This window comes from Sciurus vulgaris (genome assembly GCF_902686455.1).
Source record: "Sciurus vulgaris genome assembly, chromosome: 11".
In the NCBI taxonomy this organism is placed as follows: domain Eukaryota; kingdom Metazoa; phylum Chordata; class Mammalia; order Rodentia; family Sciuridae; genus Sciurus; species Sciurus vulgaris.
The window spans coordinates 46,063,642-46,084,344 of record NC_136472.1 but is presented as its reverse complement, the minus strand read 5'-3'; the positions used below and the strand labels follow the sequence as shown (position 1 = coordinate 46,084,344).

At 33.7% G+C, this 20,703-nt stretch overlaps 1 protein-coding gene across 1 annotated transcript in view; it reads left to right on the top strand.

Annotated features, from left to right (window-relative positions):
• Positions 1 to 473: 473 nt before the first annotated feature.
• ANO3 (anoctamin 3) overlaps positions 474 to 20,703 on the top strand; it is a 465,390-nt gene continuing 445,160 nt past the window's right edge. The window contains exon 1 of the mRNA XM_079101829.1: positions 474 to 1,013. Within this exon, the coding sequence (XP_078957955.1) occupies positions 860 to 1,013 (154 nt within the window). The 5' untranslated portion in view covers positions 474 to 859. The remainder of the gene's footprint in view (positions 1,014 to 20,703) is intronic.

Below are 20,703 nucleotides of genomic sequence, written 5' to 3'. Positions count from 1 at the left end.
GTGCTCATCACTGGATTCACAAACGAAGACACAGAAGATGAATAAAAGTGAGATCCAAAATTAAACTTTGGGGAATGACCAATACAACTTTCTACCCCAGTTACTCAAATGGAATAGATATTTTACCTCCTAAATAATAAATGATACTAGCCCCATCAGTGGCTACTTTTTAATCATTTTGATCTTTTATTCATTGCCTGCTAATACTTTGAAATATATTTTTGTATTTATCAAGCTGCACATTTTATTCTACCATCAGTTTATAAAAAAACAAACAAAACTTTATTCTTCACAATCATAGTCATCTTTCAATAAGCAGCAGGACTAAAGTCTTACAATCTCGAGCTAGAAAATAGCATTCAGAATAACTTCCTTCCAATTACAGCTTTCCTCTGATGAACCGCCCCGTGGAGTACAGTTGCATTCCTTGGCAGGCCTTGGCCCCACCCAGCTGATCTCTTGTATAGAGAAATGCGAAGGAGAACTTTCAGTACCAACTTACTAAAAGCATCTCTCAGCAGCGTTGCCTATGTCTCCACTTAGCCCATTTTATTTTCACTGCAGCCTCTCTGAAAGGGGGTGAGTGCAGTTCTTACTTAAAGGCACAAGACATTTTGAAGAAAAACAACTCTAAAATCCATTTATCCTGTTGAAGTTGCTTGTCTAGGAATGGCGTGAACACGGAAAACTTGCAGTCAGCTCTGTGGCTTTTATTATTCTTGGATTTCCAAGTGAAGAGAATTACAGGAGAGCCTGGAGTTGCTATTGATTATAGTACAGTGATTCTTCCCCTTTCCTGTGATTTTTAAAACTTCGGTAGTGTGAACTTTGCTTTACATGGGTCCTTGAGAATTTTGCAATGTCAGCCATAACCTTTGAACTGGATTACCTTTCTCCCAAAGGCTTCAGACATGAGCAGACTTCCAGCTCTGATTTTACTTCAACCTGTTTAACTGAACTCTCTGGTGATTCCAGCGGATTGGACCTTCAGTACTCCACTTCTGTCCCCACTGGTAAGCTAACCTTTAGATGGGTATGCTTGAGTATCTTAACTTGTACCTGTACTCTGTTAATGCCAGATGTGTGAAAAATAAATGCTGATGCCATCTACTTTACGGTAGTACAGCTGATGCCAATTTTAGTTTATTTGGTTATTTTTTCCAAAATGTATACATATAGTTTGAAAAATTACAGAGGGATAAGAGGTTCTCTTATCGAGGAAAGACAAACTCAGTGAACTCAGAAGTATGTTACAGTGAAATGGACTTTTATTCTTTGATGTTCCGGCCTATCAAGGCTTAATGTTGTTTGGCATAAGTGGTAAAATCATAGATCTTATCCATGAAAGCAGAGAATAAGTACTACCACCTTTCACTCATCTCTTATTTAATTATATAAAGGATAATAAATGTACTTTACATTTTCATTAAAAGCAAGAAAATATCCCTTTGGTCTGTTATTTTGTAACCTGATTTAGATTACATATGAGCTGAAAGTGCTGATAAATTCAGTATGAAAAATTTTTATGCATACAGGAATTCCTATTGAAGAATGTCACAGCATTCATTCTTAGCCTGAAATTTTGAGAGAACAATGCTATACTATTAATTGTATTCATCAAAAAAAATTCTCAGACTTGGTTTTCTAATGAACAACTCTGAAATATCAAGGAATTAATTGTTTTATAGAAAACATTTATGTGATAAATGATAAATACTGTAAGATAAAACTGCATTATGATGATTTACTTGTCTTTCCTCATGAAAGAAGGGTGTGTGATGTAAATGTAAAAAGTAAGCAAACATTTTCATAGCACTAGAGTTTGATCTTTGACCATTAAAAAATTAATATAAAGAATAATAAATTCTGTTTCACTACCAGAGGATTCTCTTGAGAATTTTACTCACATTTCTTTATTATGGGTTGTTGGAAAATATGTTTTATATGTTCCATAACTAATTAATTATTTGTTGTTCATAGATACTTTGTATTAGATGAGTTGTTTTATAATAGAGGCAGTTCTGCCATCAAGATATAAGCCATGTTTTTAAATTTTTCTTTCAACTGCAAGAAATCTGTATGCTGTTATTTTTTTTCCCTTAAACCAAGGCTGTTATTGGATATTAGATCTACAGTTTCACTAAAGTAGGGAAATCAGTCCTTTACAAATGTAAATAGCTTTATAAAGTAAACTTGGATGGGAAGAAGAGGTTTAGGAACAAAGCACTTGACAGTTTAATGAAGGTTTGAATATCATGATGGTTTCACCATATTTTATCTTCTGGTCAACTCTGTCAGAGTTGACACTTCCATTTCATTAGTTTTACCGGTTGTCTTTATGACTTACACATCCATAGCTTTTTCCAAAACTTTTTAAGCCTTATTATCATTCACATGTTCTATAAAAATGAATTATGCTTTCCAAGAACAGATCATATTATTCAGGGTAACTTCCAATAACCCTGACTCCCTGCCACCATTCATTAAGATCTCACTAAGATCAAATGTTGTCTTCCTACATGTCTATTGTTATCTCTATATAAAAGTTTTTTCTGTTGATATGAATCAACAAAATATTTGTCATATACATGAAAGTGTCCACATTGCATCTTTGTTATACTACATATGTCCATGATTACTATTCTTCTAGATTGTTTTTCTTCAAGGTGCCATTTCTCAATTATTTGTAGCTTATGTAATAGAAATGATTAACTAAATGACCAACTAGTACATAATGGTGCACCTTTTTAAGGATCTTTCTGCTATAGTGAATACTGTTTAAATCAAGTTATACATGCATTTCATTTGCAAAAATACTTTGTGGAAATTGTCATGAATGATACCAATGCCCTTAAGAGTACCAATATGGAAATTGGCCTTCATTTGGAAATGTTTTGGAGTGTTAAACATTTCGCAGTGTACTTGGATGCTAGGTCTTTAACCCTAATTCTTGTAGAGAAAAGTTCTACTTGTTTTATTCATTAAAAGTTAATTTATTGAAGACAGGATTAGAAGTTAGTGGCTGGAGTGTCCATATATAAATGGAAATAAGATGATAGTTGAAGTAGGAGAAGCATGTTCTTTTAGTCTTGATAGTAGGTAGCATGTTTTAAACCTGCATGTGCACATATTCCTAGCATGGGGAAACAAAATATACAGATCATGTTAGTGCATAGAAAGTTGAGCGGTTACGTCTAAAAAGAAATGTGTCATTGTCAGCAAAAGCAGCATTTGCAATTTTTATTTACATCATGACTTATAGATAAATCTCAATAGCTCTCATAAAATGTCAGTGAAGTAGTGCTCATTTATCTTAAACTTCATTCAGCAGAAGGAGAATTAAAATCGAGAAAAATTGTGCAATTGGAAAAATGTCATACATACATTATGTGTTTGATTGTGTGTATGTCTGTATGTGTATGTTGGGCAGTGGGAAGAAGTAAAAAAAAAACCTTTATCTGTTTTCTTTCTTTAAATTCACTGTTATTTTCTACCCAACATCATTTGGCAAGTATAAAAAAGCCCCATGGGGAAAAATACTTCTTTATATTCCAGAAATGCTTTTGATCAGTAATCAGTACTAAGATATAAATGTCCATTTAGGATTGTGAAATAAGTTTTAAAGCTATAATAGTTCATCAAGATCACCAAGATGATGATCATGATCACAAACACATATATAGCATTTCTTACGTGCCAGAGTGTTATAAATTTTATATAAATACATGTAATTATATGTTATATACTCATTTAACCCCAGCATTATCCCAGTTCACTATGAAGGATTAGGTAATAATACTCCCATATTAAAATATAGAAGCACAACAGACCAATTTTTCCTAGACCATACTTGTAATAACAAATGAAAGATCTTTTCAGAGGCATGCAATCTAGGTTAGAACTTAATTCTCTTACATGTTGTGCTATTCCTGTGGTTTTTCCAATAAGAATGGTAAGTAATGTGTGGTATAACAATGAGTTATTTCCCCCTATGAGATCAGCAGTACACATATTTGAAATATATTAGTAATCTCTTTCTTATGTCTAATGTGAGCAATGAAAAGCAAGTTATGTGTTCATAAGTGCAAACAGTGTTACCACTTATTCAGAGATATTTATAACGTAACATATCTTCAATATCTTTAAATTATCTATTAAATGCCAATAATTTGTGCGAATTTTCTTGAACGTAATTATATCTTTGACTTTTATGACTTTCTGGTGACTGACTCTACCTGATGTTTAGAAGCCTTAAAATTAGGAAACCAATACCCTGCTCATGTTGTGATCAATATAATATAACACAAGTAAGATTTGACTAGTACTTTCTGAAGCAGACACAGGCAATATTTGAGAAGTTGTCCTCTCCTTTCTTCAGTGTTTAATTCGCAGTCAGACCGACTTATTACTGAGTCATTATGTCTGCATTCTTTGATCTGAAGGCTTCTGAGTCCTAGCTTTCTTGCCAGACACTGAGGAACTCCCACCTATAATTTCTCTTTTATTAATTATTTATATTCTAGTTCAAAATGAATCCTTTGGTCCATGAAATAGACATGACATTGCTTTAGAATGTGTCTCAGTTCAGTTAGGTAATGAACCCCTAAGCAAAATCATTTAATTAAAAAAAAAGAAGTATAGTCAAAGCTATCTCAATTACATGAAGATAAACTTGTGACAATAAACATCAATTTAATATATAAGGGAGTGTAATTTTATACAAAATAGATATTACTTATATTGCAGAGTGGTGGGAAATATGTTAGACTGATTCCAAAGAATTCAAGACCATTCCGCTTTTCATTTATTTTGTCTTCTAAACAGGAGTGTCCCATTGCTAGTCATATAACTTCCAATACAAAAAAGTAATATTTTAATTAATACATTATCCTTGTATCACTTATCTGATAGTGTACTTTTAAAAAATTTAGTGTTGAAAAGTTTTTTTTAGCATATTGTATAACTTCCTTCTACTGTTTCACAACATAGTCAAGTGTGTTTAAAATATAAGTAGTTCAATTTTACATGTTAATTTCATTCAATCTATAATTTCACATAATTAAGACTCTAGAACTTTTTACATTGATCATATCATAAAACTCTGTGATGTGCTTTGCATATCTGGTTTTAAAGAAATAAATTATGTAACTTTGATGAAGTAGTTGGAGAATTCTAATGAACAGTCAGGATAAGGTCCTGTTCAGTTGCCAACAAGCTATATTTCCTTAGGCAAGTCTTTAACCTCACTCCTGAGTCATTTTCGTCATCTGTAATATGTCTAGATTAGATTGATTGATGTTGAACACCATCTGCAGCTGTGAAAAGACTTTACAAAAAATAATTAGTTCTAGAGCATTTCCATGTACAACATTAAGCTAGATAAAGCCAAGATTAAAAAGATGGGAAAGATATACTTCTCTCACAATAAGGAAGGGGAATAGGGAAGAATTACTTTATATTAGGTAGAGGGGAGGAGGGGAAGGGAAGGGGTATGGGGATAGGAAGAATAGTAGAGTGAAACAGACATTATTACCTCATGTACATATATGACTGCATGACCGATGTGATCCTATAATATGTACAATCAGAAAAATAAGAGATTACACTCCATTTATGTATGATCTATCAAAATGTATAAAGGCATTCCACTGTCATGTACAACTAATTAGAACAAATAAAATAAAAAAGATACACTTCTGTTTATAATTCAAGAAAGGGGAAATACTAATGACACTGAGCATATTACATCATTACGTTGTGTGCAGGTACAACTATGTGACAATAAATACTAACTTTATGTACAACTATAATGCACCAACAAAAATATAGAGAAAAAGAATAACATTTGTATAGATTTTATAAGGTGCATAGTCCTTTTACATTTCATTATCACAACCAGTTCCTAATGTTCTTGCTGCTATACCACTGCAAGTGCAACTGCTTCTGTTGCTAATTTACATGCTATTATACCAATAATGAAGAAAAGAAGAACAAATCTGTGGTTCTATTGCACTAATGAAGCCAGATACATGCCATACTACACTCATTTAACTTTCTCAATAGTGTTTTGAAGTACGGATAGGTTAACTACTATAATTACCTATCATTTCAAAAATAGATTTTTATGTCAATATTCACCCATTTCTTGAGGGTGGTTTGGGATTTCATGAGGCAGACTTTCCAATGACTTCCTTGTCTCAGCAGATGAAAAGCCTGACCTCTGAGAGGTACCTCATTTCTTAAACTCTCCCATATTAATTAAGTAGCCTACAATTCAATTCCACTCTGGAGCTAACTACCCAGGGTTAGTGTAGAACTTCACAGCCTTAAAATTTCAGTTCCCCACTTCAGATGACTCTCACAAATACTGCCTATCCAAATTTCCCACACTTCTGTGCTACTTGGTTAAAAGTTTGGGGTTCCTACAACCCTATTTCCAAAATTCAATAATTTGCTAGAACAATTATATGCAGAAAACTGTTTTATTTATTACAGTTTATCATACATGTTATAAATGCACAAACAGACGAAGTGATATATGCAGCAACATCTGGAAACTTCCCAATCCAGGACTCTCATTCTCCATGGAGTTAGGTGCATCCTCACAGTTTGTGGATGTTTTCACTGCCTCAAAAGTTCTGTGAGCCCCATAATTTTGGAGCTTTTATGGAGATTTCATGACTGTAACTCAATCTCTAGCCCCTGAGTTCTCCTTGGAGATGGGAGATTTTTATGAAGGATTCTAACTTCCAATCAAAGCTTGGATTTTTGTTAAGATAGAGTGAATTAGAGGGTCTAACTTTATAAGATACTTGTAGCTATGACCAATTGCCACAAGATTAACGGTAGTTATAATTCCACCTTTATCAACTATATATATTGATTCAGTGTCTGTTTAGTTTTCCTAAAGCTAAAGTGTAGCCCATGGACCACTTGTATTATGAATACTGGAGTACATTCAAGAAACAAAGATACTGTGATCTCATGTTAAACCATTTGTACGTGAAATCTGCAAATAAAATTCACAAATCTGTATTTCAAAAGTTCCTAGTATTGCTTTCATGTGCATGAAAAGTAAAGAACTGAGGCTTTCTTTAATAGTTTTAACAGGAAGGACCCCTTGCAGCAATATCTACATTATGGCATTCCTCTAGATGATTACTGATCATAATAAGCTACAGTCAGCTATACTCTTGCCACCAGATTCTGTACAATCATTGTATATCTATTTAGACACCTGATAGAGTGTTTTTATTTTTTTTTATTTTTTGAACCTACATATGTCCCCAAGAAGAATTCTGACTTAAATTCTTCCAAAAACCTCTGTTTCCCATTCTTTCTATACAATATCTCATTCTTTCTGCATTGAATGTCCAGCGTACCCACTTTGGTAAAACTTATCTCAAAGGGAATTGATATTTTCTGAATTTAATCTTGAATTTAAATGTTTTATCTTTTAGATATTATGTTTGACTTTCAGTGTATTTCAGCAAATAGAGAAAGAATAAATTCCCATGAGAGATATGCTGTACTTCCCTTCCACAAAGAGAAATTCAGCAAAGAGTTGTATGAACAGAATGAGTTGAATTATTTGTTGCTAAAATGACTTTACAAAGATGGACCAATTGATAAAAAGCTTCACTTCCTTTGTGGCAGTTTTAAATCTAACTCTGATCTCTTAATGGCTTTGCCTAAGGCCCTTCAAATCATTCCCTCTTAAGAGGAGCAATCCAGGGTCATATAATATGTATATTTGGGGTGCTATGGTAAAATAAAAAGTTAATGCTAATGTGATGTTTTAAAATGAAATAACTTCCAACAATCATCATTTTCTTAAATGCCTGTAGAAAATATTTCAGTAAGAATTAAGAACATTTATTATACTTCACAGTGATGAATAAAAAGTGTTCCTTTCTGATCTATACAAGAAAGTGCTAATGGAAGTATTGGTAAATGGCCATTACATTACTGCATATTACCTAGGCGAAGTTTGTTCAACTCTATAGATACAGATCCAGGAAAAGAGATAATTAGATATCTCTCCTCAAGGATTTTCTGGTATTATGTCTTCCTGATCCCAGATAAATGATTTTTACTCTGTAATCTAGAGTATGGATAAACGGTTTATCCATAACTTTCTACTATAAAGTTTTATGGTAAAGGTTTATGATGAGATTCTTAAGTTAGTATAATGTAATGTGGCCACAATATTGTAAAGTTCTTTCTAGGAGGCATTGATAGGGATAGCAAAGGATGTGTTCTGAACTAATATTAGGAATCCAGTATGCTAAAATTTTAGGACCAGATACAGAAAATGCACTAAACTGAAACTTGCAAGTGCTATTCTCCCTAAAAGTAAAATGATTCAAGTTTTTCTTTATAGTTAATCAAGGTCACTTTAATTTCAATGTGTTTTTGTTTGTTTATTTATTTATTTATTTATTTATATTTGGAGTGGGAGATAAAATATTAGGTTACAGCAACATCCTGTGAATGAGGATGCTATTCACTCTTCACATATGAGAAATATCTGTGTATTCCCATGGTAAATATGGAAACAAAAGAATAAACAATTATTATTAGTTATATAGGCAAGAGAATAGAGGTTAATGAATAAGAATATTTATGAAAAAATTTGACATTTTGTTTCTAATGACTTCCAAATCGCATTTGATTCAGGGAAAGACTTCTATATCGAGAAGTTCATTTCAAAAAGAATCAAGTATATGCACAGAAATAATATAATAAATAATGTGTATTGTAGAGTTTTTTGATAGAAAATATGGGAAACAAGTAACTATTGATTAAATTATAAAATTAAATGATTAAATTATAAAATATACCCAATGAAAGTATGTTTTAGAGATGTGTAAAAGAGACATTATTGACACTAGAAAATATTTGTGTCATAATATTAGATATTAAAGACAGAGAATTATTTGCATACAAACAGAATTTTTGTAGCTGTGTTTGTGATTATGTGAGATTTCACATGCAAAAGCAGTATAAGAAATAGATGATGTACCAAAATAGCAAATTCTGTTATACCTGAAGGATAAAATGATTGTAAATTTTAACTCTTTTTTCTCTACTATGTTTTCCAAATCTCCTTGGTTAGTCATATATTATCTTTATAATGAGAAAAATTTAAATAAATAAGGAATTCTACCATTTTACACACTTAAAAGAGAAACATCTTTCTTGGTATTTGACAATGAGGCAGTAAATCATGCCTCAGTCCTTCAGTAAATACATGTTTTTTAACATCTGAGAATTTTCAGGCCTATATTTGTCTATCACACCGTCTTGAGGACCCTCTTTATTCCAGTCTCCTCATTATGCTGAGACCATAGTGTAAAGGCCCACATGAAAACATTAGGTCCTCAGCATACGAATTTTCAGGGTCTTGACAATAGAAATCTTTAGCTATTTTTTCTGGCTATTGATCTCCCCAGTTCTACAACCTCCCAACTCTCTTACCCCCCAAAATTCCATATGTACAAAAAATACACATAAGTGATCATTTATTATATTCAAAAATAATTGTAGGTATCACATTTGTTAATTTTTATTTGAAATATTTTCCATAAGCAAAATCTTTTCACTTTATTGCACAGAGAGTGATTCATGGAAGGCAAAAACACTAGGCAAACTGAGGTGCTGAGGTGTTCCATTGCTTTCCCCCCCTCCATTGGTTCTTTTTAGCTATATTTAACAAGAGGATTCATTTTTTTTTTATGATTATAAAAGCCTGGAATGTAATTTGCTCTAATTCAGTTTCTAATACTTCCTTCTTCACTCCCTCCCCCTCCAGTGTTTCCTCCTTTCCCTCTACTCATCTTTCTGCTATGAATACAAGTAAGAATAAATGTTGGCAAAGATGTGGATAAATAACAAATAAAAAATAATGTAAACTAAATTAAATTTTTAAAAAATTCTTTTTAAATGATGACTCATACATTGCTGGTGGGAACACTCTGGAAAGCAATATGGAGATTCCTCAAAGCCTAGGAATGGAGCCACCATATAATCCAGCTATCCCACTCATTGGTATATATCCAAAAGATTTAAAATCAGCATACCACAGTGATGCAACCACATCAATGTTAATAGCAGCACAATCCATCCACATTCTGAAGACTGGAGTTATAAAGAAAAAAGGAGGTGAATAATTATAGTCATGGGAACATAAAAAAGCTAACAGTAAAAGAGGAGAGAAAGATATGTGTAAAAAACTGTATTAACAATAACTAAATGTTGGAAAGCAGGAGGGAGAAAATTGTATAATGGAGAAATAATTTTTATATATCAGGGTCAAGGTCAGTAGTTGAAGACAGCCAATATCTCTCTGCCTATTTAAATCTGAAGAGTTTTGTTAAAAACAGTTTTACAAGTCACAGAATTATTACATTATCTTGAGGAATAGGTCTAAGTCTGTTTTCAGGAAAATAATCATTGCACAGTCCGATAATGGAGCATGCAAAAATAGGCAAAGTTACAACCAGTTTTAGAGATCTGCTGTTTTTGGTGAGACTGCAAAACTGCTTTGACCCTGGAACAACACTGATAATCACCCTGTTCCTATGGGAAAAGGACACTGTCCTGCTTTTTCTGTCAAATCCTGTGCCCTGTCTGGTTTCTTCATGGGTTCGCCACAAGGCTACAGTAGGACAAATCCCATGTAGGACATGTGGATTGACAGCAGGCAGTAGGAGGATGCTTCAAAGGCATTCTGCATCCCCCTCCATATTTGAAAACTAGGGACTTGGATAAGACACCCTTGGAAACTCTTTAAAAGACTGTCTATTTATTTCCATAGGATGTGACTAAAAACAATAATCCTCTTTATTGAAAGAATCTATGAAATCCTGCAAATCACTGTACTTTTGAGAGCTTATTGCTTAATATAAATTTGACTTCTGGAAAATCTAGTTACTGGCTTCTGATTCCTCAGCTTCCTGTTACAGTGGTCTCACCTGCCATCACTACTGGGTCTTTTCAAATCTCACTCTGCTGCAGGACATGAAGCTACTTTTCATCTCCTCAAGAATGTTGAAGAAAACTTTACTTGTCTATAGAGTAAGTGGCCCCCATTATGGACAATAGTGGTATTTTGCTTATTGTTATAACCAAAGAACTGCAGACCTTTTCCATGTTTGCATCTAAGTTACACATTCTCATATTTCAGCTTTAATTTTGCTTGCCTTCTGTGTTTTCCTATATGTAATTTTGAGTTCTCAAAAGTTAAATATACTTGTTTATATCCTCTGAAAATTCAAGGCAAAAGATTCTTATTCCTGTGGATCCATAGAAAATAAAAACTATCATGATAAACTTAGATTTAATGTTCTTATTTTCTACCTTTTCATAAGTAAACCTAAAAGCCTATGACATGAATTTCCATACTGTTCTGAGCTACACGATGTAATTATACATTGACTTATTTATATAAAAACAGAGTTGTTAGCAAGAATAAAGATAATCCAGTTATAAATTAAATCATTACATAGAGAATTAGAAAGGTAGTTGCTTAAATTCTAGAGTCAGATGAGCTGTTTTAGTCAGCCTTTTAGTTACTGTGACCAAAAACCTGACAAGAACAATTAGAGGAGGAAATATTTATTTGAGGGCTCACTGTTTCAGATGCATCAGTACACAGAGGGCCAGCTCCATTCCTTGGGGCTCAAGGTGAGGCAGAATATCATGGCAGAAGAATTTGGTGAAGAACATTGCACAAGGAATCAGAAAGAGAGAGAGAGAGAGAGAGAGAGAGAGAGAGAGAGAGAGACAGAGAGAGAGAGAGAGAGAGAGAGAGAGAGAGTGCTCTATACAAGAACAAGATACACCCCAAAGACATACCTCTAAGGACCCACCTCCTCTAACCACACCCTACCTCTCTCCAGTGACCACTCAATTAATCCCTACATAAGGAAATTAGTTCCCTGATTGGGCTAAGGCTCTCATATCCCAATTACTTCACTTCTAAACCTTCTTGCATTGTCTCACACATAGCTTTTTGGGGACATCTAGTATCTAAATCATAACACTAGATGAGAGTATGTACTGATAATTTTTAGTTGTATGAATTCAAATAAATGTTTGTTTCTATTTCTCCATATGCATTGTGACATATGAAGTGTATAAAAATCCCTATCTGATGGAATTGTTAAAAACAATTAAATAAAATAATGACAAAAAAGGAAATTAGCACCAATGCCTGCAACTGAAGTCTTACATATGCTGTTATTCTAAATACAATCTATAGGAGAGATTGCATATGATAATGGCATTCCTAAAGATGGTGATTGACCATGTTCTGGAGAACATAATTTATATGAGCCAAACTGCAAAATTTATGTAGTGCAAACTGAACTGCTTAAAACTGAGATGCAATAATCCCCAGGAATAGCTAATAAGTGTGTATAGAATATATACCACAAATATAAGGAGCATTTGTTTTACTTGATAAATAGATTTACATACTTTTAAATAAACAACAATTTGTCAGGGATTAAAGAAAAAATATAACTTTATTTAAATGGTAAAATATCACACTTAAAGAAAATTCCTATTACCCTGTGGTTGCCTATAGGTGTTCACTTTCCTATACCAATGGAGGTACATCCAAAGGGAAATTTGTGAGGCTCTGGAATTAAACAGAATTGTGTCAGCTGTACAAGGAGCTTGGTTCCTCTCAGATCTTTGGGTGCCAATGTCCCATGATAATGGTGGGTTCTAAATTTTCTTAAGGGAGTCGGTGATTGGACTTGAATTCAACTAAACTGAATGTTCATTTAAGCATCATAAAAGAGTGCCCACTTATCAGAATATCTTGTGTGTTTTTAAAGCAGCTGGAAGTTTTACTTGACTTCAACAAAACTTCACAAAAGGAAACTTGAGCTTATTGCAGTACAATAAGATTTTGAATGATCCATTAAAGTAGAAAACAGAGATATCAGTGACAATTATGCATTATCTGGATCTGTTTGACTAAATTGAGCTTGTAAATAAGCAGAGCTAGATATATAAACTTTTTATGTAAGAATGTGATATGAGAGTAAGAGCAAAAAAGCTTGAATGGTTGTCTAAGATTAGACACCTAAGGACAGAGGTCAGTCTATGATTCACTGGTTTATTGAGTCCTTTGGTATCTAACTCTTGCTGGTTATCATGGTTTAAATACATGGCATGGAGTTTTTCATAAGAAAGCTATGTGAAAACTCAGATGCGCAGTAGATTTTAGAACCTGCACAAGTTTACTTAGTACTCCTCTGCTCTTTTTCAATGGGACATCTACTTTGCAGAATTGACTATGGAAATGAGAAAATATGTAGAAAAATGCATTGTTCAGGAAAAGTACATGCAGTACATATTTAGTGGGTATGAGATGTCTCCCCATTCCTTTCTCCAGTATGCTGCCTACTTACGTTACCCTTTGTGATCTCTCACTCCCCAAATTCTTAGGCTGTTCATATGAAATGGTGTGAGAAAAAAGGTATATATTGAATCTGAAAACTAAAAAGTATCTATGTTCATGAGTACTTATAAACAGACACTCATATTACTTGAGTTTCCTAATTAACTTCTGAAACTGTATGACTTTTAGACAAAGCTCCCTTGAGAGTGATTTGCAGTAAATCCTAAAAAGACAAAGATCTGGGAGTTTGAGCTAACCATCTTTGGTAATATAGTCATCCTATCTCATCATTTGTTGGTTTGTTTTCCACTAACTTTGAAAACAATTATCTTTCTCTTTTATCTGCCCTGCAGATGTTTTCGTCAGCATTCTTTTCTGATTATATAAAAGATAAACACAAGCCAGCATTTCCTAGTTCTTTTTTTTAACTGAATATCTGGGTCCAAGGAGTGAAATTTCAGAATCCATTCCCCATTGCCAAGGCCAACACTGAGACAATTCTCAAGACAAAAGTGTTTGTAGAAGTGGTGAATCCAGTAGCTAAGTCCAAATACAGGCTCCTGGGCATCACCCAGCTTCTATAAATAAAGGTGGTATATTTTATACTTTCTGATAAACATAAGAGTAAAAACAAAGAGCTTGGTCATTTTTTTAAATCTTTTTTAGCATTGAAAATAGATAAAACTACTCTCAAAAATTTACTTCATTTTTATAGGGATTTTTCAAAGGATCAATTAAAACAAAGTAGAACTCAATCAGCTCCAGAAAATACATAAGAGGGTACACAGATTTGAATGGAAATTGATTATTTTGTCACAGAGTTAAGGTAAGGAAAATATGAATTAGTGGGAGTTCCAATCTATAATGTTTTTACTGTACATGAGTCAACAATATAGTGTGGGACCTACTAAAATGCAAGAATTGTTCAAAGAGAAGAATTTATTTTAAAAAATAGAGGAAGGCCTCTGCTTTTATTGAGTCTGAAAGGAGACAGTCCTTTATTCCTTCAGTGGTTACAAAGCATTTTCATTTCCAGATGACTAAATAGAAAATTATCTTCCAGGGCTTAACTGCCCCACTTCTATGTTATAATATCTATCTATTTTTGACACCCTTCCTGCTTGTTTTTCACATACACACCTCCTGGATCCTACCCTGACCACAATTTTAGTCCCGATCCCTGCAGGTGGCACCCTTTTCCTTTTTTCCCCACAGATACCACATTCTCTTCCACATCCTGTTTTCCACAGCTTTCCACTGAAGCCTACCTACCTGTTGGAATCCCAGTGCCTCAGACTTGACTTCGACTTTCACAATTCAAGTCCAGCAAAGCAAGAAAAAGAAGTATGCCTCCCTCTTCAATAGAGGTGGTAGGGAAGACTGAGGAATTTAGTGTGGTTCTAGAAAGTCAAATCATAATTTCAAATTATTATGTACCTCAGACCACAATGAATTAATATAACTGTGCTCAACTATTTGGGAAAACTAACACTCTATACTGTATATTACACCACCTTTAGTGTTGTGGACCAAAACAATTAGCCCTTGCAATAGATGCAAGATTCTTGTAACTTGGGGCAAATAAGAGAACTATTCATTGTGGTGAAGGCTGGTAGAAAGATTACTGATGAAGAATTAGTTCTGGGCTTTCAAAAGAGAAAAATGGTCAGAGGAAACCAAAAGGGAAAGAAATTTAAAGAGCAACTGAATTTTTATAAGGAAGGACAAGGGATTCTTGGGGAAGGGAATGACATGTGGACATAGAACACAGAGTCCTGAAGTATTCATGTGTGTGTCTGTGTATACAGGTGTTTGCTCCATACTTTTGTGTCAGCCATGCATACAAAGCTTTTTCTTCCCGTATGAAAACTTTGACTTTCTCTTGAATTATCCCTTTCCTACTCTTTGATGACATAGTTTGTTTCTCAAATTTAAACTGCGTGTAGTCAACCTGCCTTCAAAGTATTTCAATTATTAAGCCAATAAATTCTTTATTGTTTATTCTTAGTTTGAGTTGAATCAGCCTTCACTTGCAAGATAAAGAGTTCTCAGTGATAGATGTGGTAAAAATTTTCCAGTGTTTTGTAGGATAGTAATGATGCCTGCCTAGCTAGTGTACAAAATTCATGTTTTAAAGTAGGGAAAGTAAGTATGAATAGAAAAATATGTGCCACCTAAACACATGTTGGTCAGTGATGGACCACATGTATGATAGTGGTTCTGTAAAACTATAATAGAACTGAAAAATTCTTATCCCCTAGTGACGTTGTAGCTTAGCTATTGGAATGTCACGGTGCAGCACAATGTGACACATGTGGTGATTCTGGAGCATGTAACTTGTATAACCTACTGCACTACCTGTCCTATGAAAGCATAGCACCTACAATGAGGTGTAGTATGTAGAACTTGGCAGTGACAATAAATGACTATGCCACTGGCTTTTTATCTCCTTTTTTCTTTCAGTTCTGGGGAGAGAACCCAGGGCCATGTGTATATGAGGCAAGTACTCTATCTCTGAGTTACTTCCCCAGCCTCTACCATTATTCTAGAATATATCCCTTCTACTTAAAGAAAAAGTCCATGCCACTATAAAGTGGCATGCAAGTTGTGCCAATAGCAGCCCTGCTGATCTTGTTTATCATGTTTCCAAATTGAAATTTCTCTTGTACTTGATTTAATCTTATGTTATTTTGTTCATCATGGCTCTAGATTGTGTGTTTATAAATATATATATATATACACATATATATGTATTTATGTATTTATTTATATATGTATATATTGAATACTTACCTATATGAATTGTTCAGTGATGGATGACTATAAGAGCCCCACTCTTCAGTGATGGATGTCTGTAATAGCATTGGGTAGTAGCAGTGATAGTTGCTTTGCTATTTGTGGTATACTCATTTTAGCTTTCCTTCTTGTCTGGTTAAGTCCTGGTAACATGAAGCTGGGCCCACAGCCAAGTAATCATTCTCAATTCACAAAGTCTAACAAACTCTAACCTTAACCTCTGCTCTCGAGTTTCCGGTCTTCATATCCATTTGCAGCTGAAATACATGGAAACTGAGCCTCATATAGAAACTTAATGGGTCCCCAAGGCAATGCCAAGTCCTTCTTTTCCTCCCACTAAAGAGAAAAATTTTATTTAACTTTTAGGGAGAGGAGGAGGTGGCTAATCTTGGGCTGTTTACAGAAGTTCCTTCCTGGTCTCAGACTGGACAAGTTTGTCTTATGTATTATGGTCTTTCATATTTCTGTTTTTCATTTCATGTAGGGATAGGACCTGGACATAAATTTATAGTTATATAACTACTGAGAGATATCATATTTAGCCATCTGTTTGGAACAGAGCCAAAGGTTCTATATTCAAAGGCACTGCGGTTATGGAACTAGTTACACTTAATGACATCCTATACTTCTCTACTTTTACTTTGGGGAACAATGCCAATGAATTTTATCTTCTGAGATATTTTTCATTGATAGTAACAAAAATTAGCCTATAAATCCAATCCAGAAACCACTAGAGATATTCGATCATCCTGAGTTGCTAAATTTTTTTCATATATTTAATAGAATAGTTTATAAATGAGTCTCTTAAGATAACTCCCTTCATATGATTCTACATTCTTCAAATCAGAAATCATTTCTGATTTACACAGCAGAACATCTGGTGCACACTGGTTGTTCCACAGATGGTTGTTAAATGAAAAATAACATAGATAGACCTTGAATTGTGGGAGGCAGAGATTGTAAGACAAGACAGTAAAGTTGGGCTAATTTGTAATGGGATTTGGAACGCAGAACAAAGGCTAAACAAACAATTTAGCCTTTATTCTTTCAGCAAAGACAAGCCACCAAGGGTATTTAATTAGTGAAGTGAAATGATTTGAGCTGAGCTCTTGAGAATTTCAAAAGAAGGAAATTTTTCTTTGGCCTCAAATCTAAGACTAATTATCCTCATAAATGTAACTTAATTTGGTCACACACAACTTAACTTTTTTTAATAAAAAGGAGGAACTTCCAAATAGTTTGAGGTGGATATGAGCCATAAGTCTCCCCAAATTTTTCTTGAAATAAATCAACACACACTGCAATACATACACTTATTAACAGAGTGATGGAATTAATGGGTCATTCCAGTTCTATAAGCTTTATGAAGTCTTAATTTCAGCCCCTTTAAATAGTCCAGTAATACTCATGTAAGACAATACTACAATAATCTACAAGCAGGATTCATATAATGGGAGTCAGAGGCCCAAGTAACCTCTGAATCAACAGTTGTAAAACAGACTCCAGAATTTTAATCTAGGAAATCATACTTAAAAGTTCAGTATATAACTATCACATGTTCTCTCTCTTAGGTGGAAGCTAAAATAGTCCACCTGAAAGTGGAGCAGAGATGATTAGAGATTGGTGAGGTTGTTCAGGGGAGAGTGGAAATGAAAGGTTAGATTTGATCAGTGGATGCTATATGCATGTGTAGAATTATGACATTTAACCCCATTAATATGTATAATTGATACATGCTAATAAAAATGCTTGCCCCAAACATTCTAATATGAACCTCCATGTTTGTGTGCCCTGATATATGAAGGTGCAAATATTTCTGTACTTGTAGAAAAAGCACATGCTTTATACACACTGTATACAACAATGAAAAATACTTGTCTGACCATATATTAACATATTTATCATGTTAATTTGCAAACTATTGATGTTGACTGTAGATATTAAACAAGTAAAGGTAATAATTGATCCTACAGAGTGGAATAATTCTACCTAACTCCCACTCAGCCCATAGGTTATAGATACACACACACAGACACACACACACACATAAACACTCACATTCACAAACAAATGTATCACATCACATTCTTTTTGCAAAGACATATTAATGTAAATTTTAAACCATAGTACATACTTTAGGGATGCATATATGCTTTTCTTCCATGATAATATGCTGATATTTCCATACACTCATCTGTCAAATCTTCCTTCCCTGTTCTTGAACAGGGACAAAACAAACCTTGATAACACACACTGATTCTATTCCTTTGCCAACAACATTCAAGTTTATAGCAGTTAGGTTTTAGATTTAAAAGTTCAGAAAGAAATACAAAATTTCAACATTTCATGAAATTCAAAGTTCAGTGAAGGCAAATTTTTAACCTCTAGTCTATAAGTTTTTTCCAGTGGGTACTGAGAATTAAATTGACATAAAACAGATCAGGTAAAAAGGACACAAAATTATTTAATATAAATTTTACATACCCAGAATCCTTTATAAGGAAATAAAGGCCAAAAGATGAAGTTAGAGCTGACATTCTGTGTACTAAGTTATACAACATGCCCACAACTGTAAATTTTGTATAAGTGGCAAGGCAAAGCCCTTGCATAGGAGTTAGAGTTTGACAGGAGAAGACCAAAAGGTATTACCTTCAAATACTACTGTAATCTGTCCTCTGGGTGCCCAAATAACAGTTCTAAGTCTTTGTGTGCGTGTGTGTGTGTGTTGGGGGGGGCGCACATGTGTGTGTTTGCATGTATGTAATTGTTTTTTAATGTTTTCTGGAGAATTGCTCTAATCCCAACATCCACCTCTCCCCTGAGGTATTCCTACAGTACACTCCCTGGGGGTTGCTTATTCTCCCCTGCTAACATGTTCTACAAGCCTTCTCCCTTCCTACATTCAGAACTTGTTCCTTACACAGACCCTTTCTTATAAAGGTTTCCTCATCTTGTCAGGCTCCTTTCTTAGACTACTCCCTTTCAAAGTGTCTGGATCTCAGTTAGATTCCCAAGTATGTATCTGGTCCCAAGGACAGCACCATAATATTTCCTCCAGCACAACCTAGAAGGACAAAGATTCAGGTAGATAAACTTCAGCCCTGTCTTTGTTGTGCTTTCAGGAACAGTGCCAAAAACCATGCTCTCCCAAATTTTTGAGAAATGTACATTTCTGTGTTGTGGGAACTATAACTTGGATAGTCATATTTCCAAATAAAGTGGCAGCTAAAATAAAAGTACCAATCCATGCCCAAGAACCCACTATTTAAGATCCAAGCTAAATAAAGTTTAAAAAGTCTGTGTATCATCTCCTAGTCATTTTTATTCCTGCACATGTTCAAGGAAAATCCAAAAACCTTGTTAAGAAAAACTGAGGCATAACTACATATACAAAGGGTAAAGTAGCAAGAAACACTGGGGCAGCCAATAACATTGTAATGTAGTTTCTCAATTATAATTGAATTTTTATGTATTAGTTTTCTATTGAATATATCTTAGAAACTGAATCTTACACAGTTTCTGATCAAGGAAAGAAATAAACATAATGTGATTTCTCTTTTGGAAATTGGGCTTAATTAGCGATTAAATTACTTAAATACAGTTTCATTTTGTTGCAATACTATTTCAAATTATAAATTACTAATTTGAGGATCTAGTTTATATTACTTGAATCTTGCATATATATGCAACATCAGTTTTTGTCCCAAAATGTCACATTTTCTTGACCTCCAAACCTGACTCATTCATCTCTAAATGAAAATATTACATTATTCTGTTTTTGAGTGAACTCATTTATTTTATCTATACTTTTATTATTTTTATAAAAATAGAATAAATACTATTCCCTTTTTGAATAACATTTGAAAAATTAGCTTACATTTTTAAAAAATTATTATCTCCATTGAAAAAGTAGGATGGTTTACAAAGGAAATCAGCATAATTTATGGACCTGCTATGAAGCTATTGCAGAGAGAAATGCATATGAAGACAAATAAATCAGAGTATTCTCAATAAAACGGGTCAAGATTAGTAAGTTATTTGTTCTCATCTAGAGAATGGTACTAAGGTTTTGACATGCATTATATGCATTGAAACATTGGACTGATCATTGAGCAGATGAATGAACACATAAGAAAGGAGCATTTTGGTGTGAGACTACTTTTGCTTCATGAATTTTTAAAAAAGCTACGTCGTTTCAGTTAATTATAATTAACTTTAAAAATAAAGTTAGGTTCATAGGAAGTGTGGCACCCAGAGAAATCATCCCATAAGGATGATTTTATAAATATAAGATGGATATTATGTACTGCTTATATGAGAAATCCAAATAGTCAAATTCACAGAAGCAGAGAGTAGAGCAGTTTTCCAGAGGCTGGGAAGAAGCAAATGATGAAGTAAGTCAAGTGTACAAAGTTTCATAAGGTAAATAAATTGTGAACCAATAAAAGTAATTGTAGGGCAATTTCTTTTATTAATACACTCCATAAGAG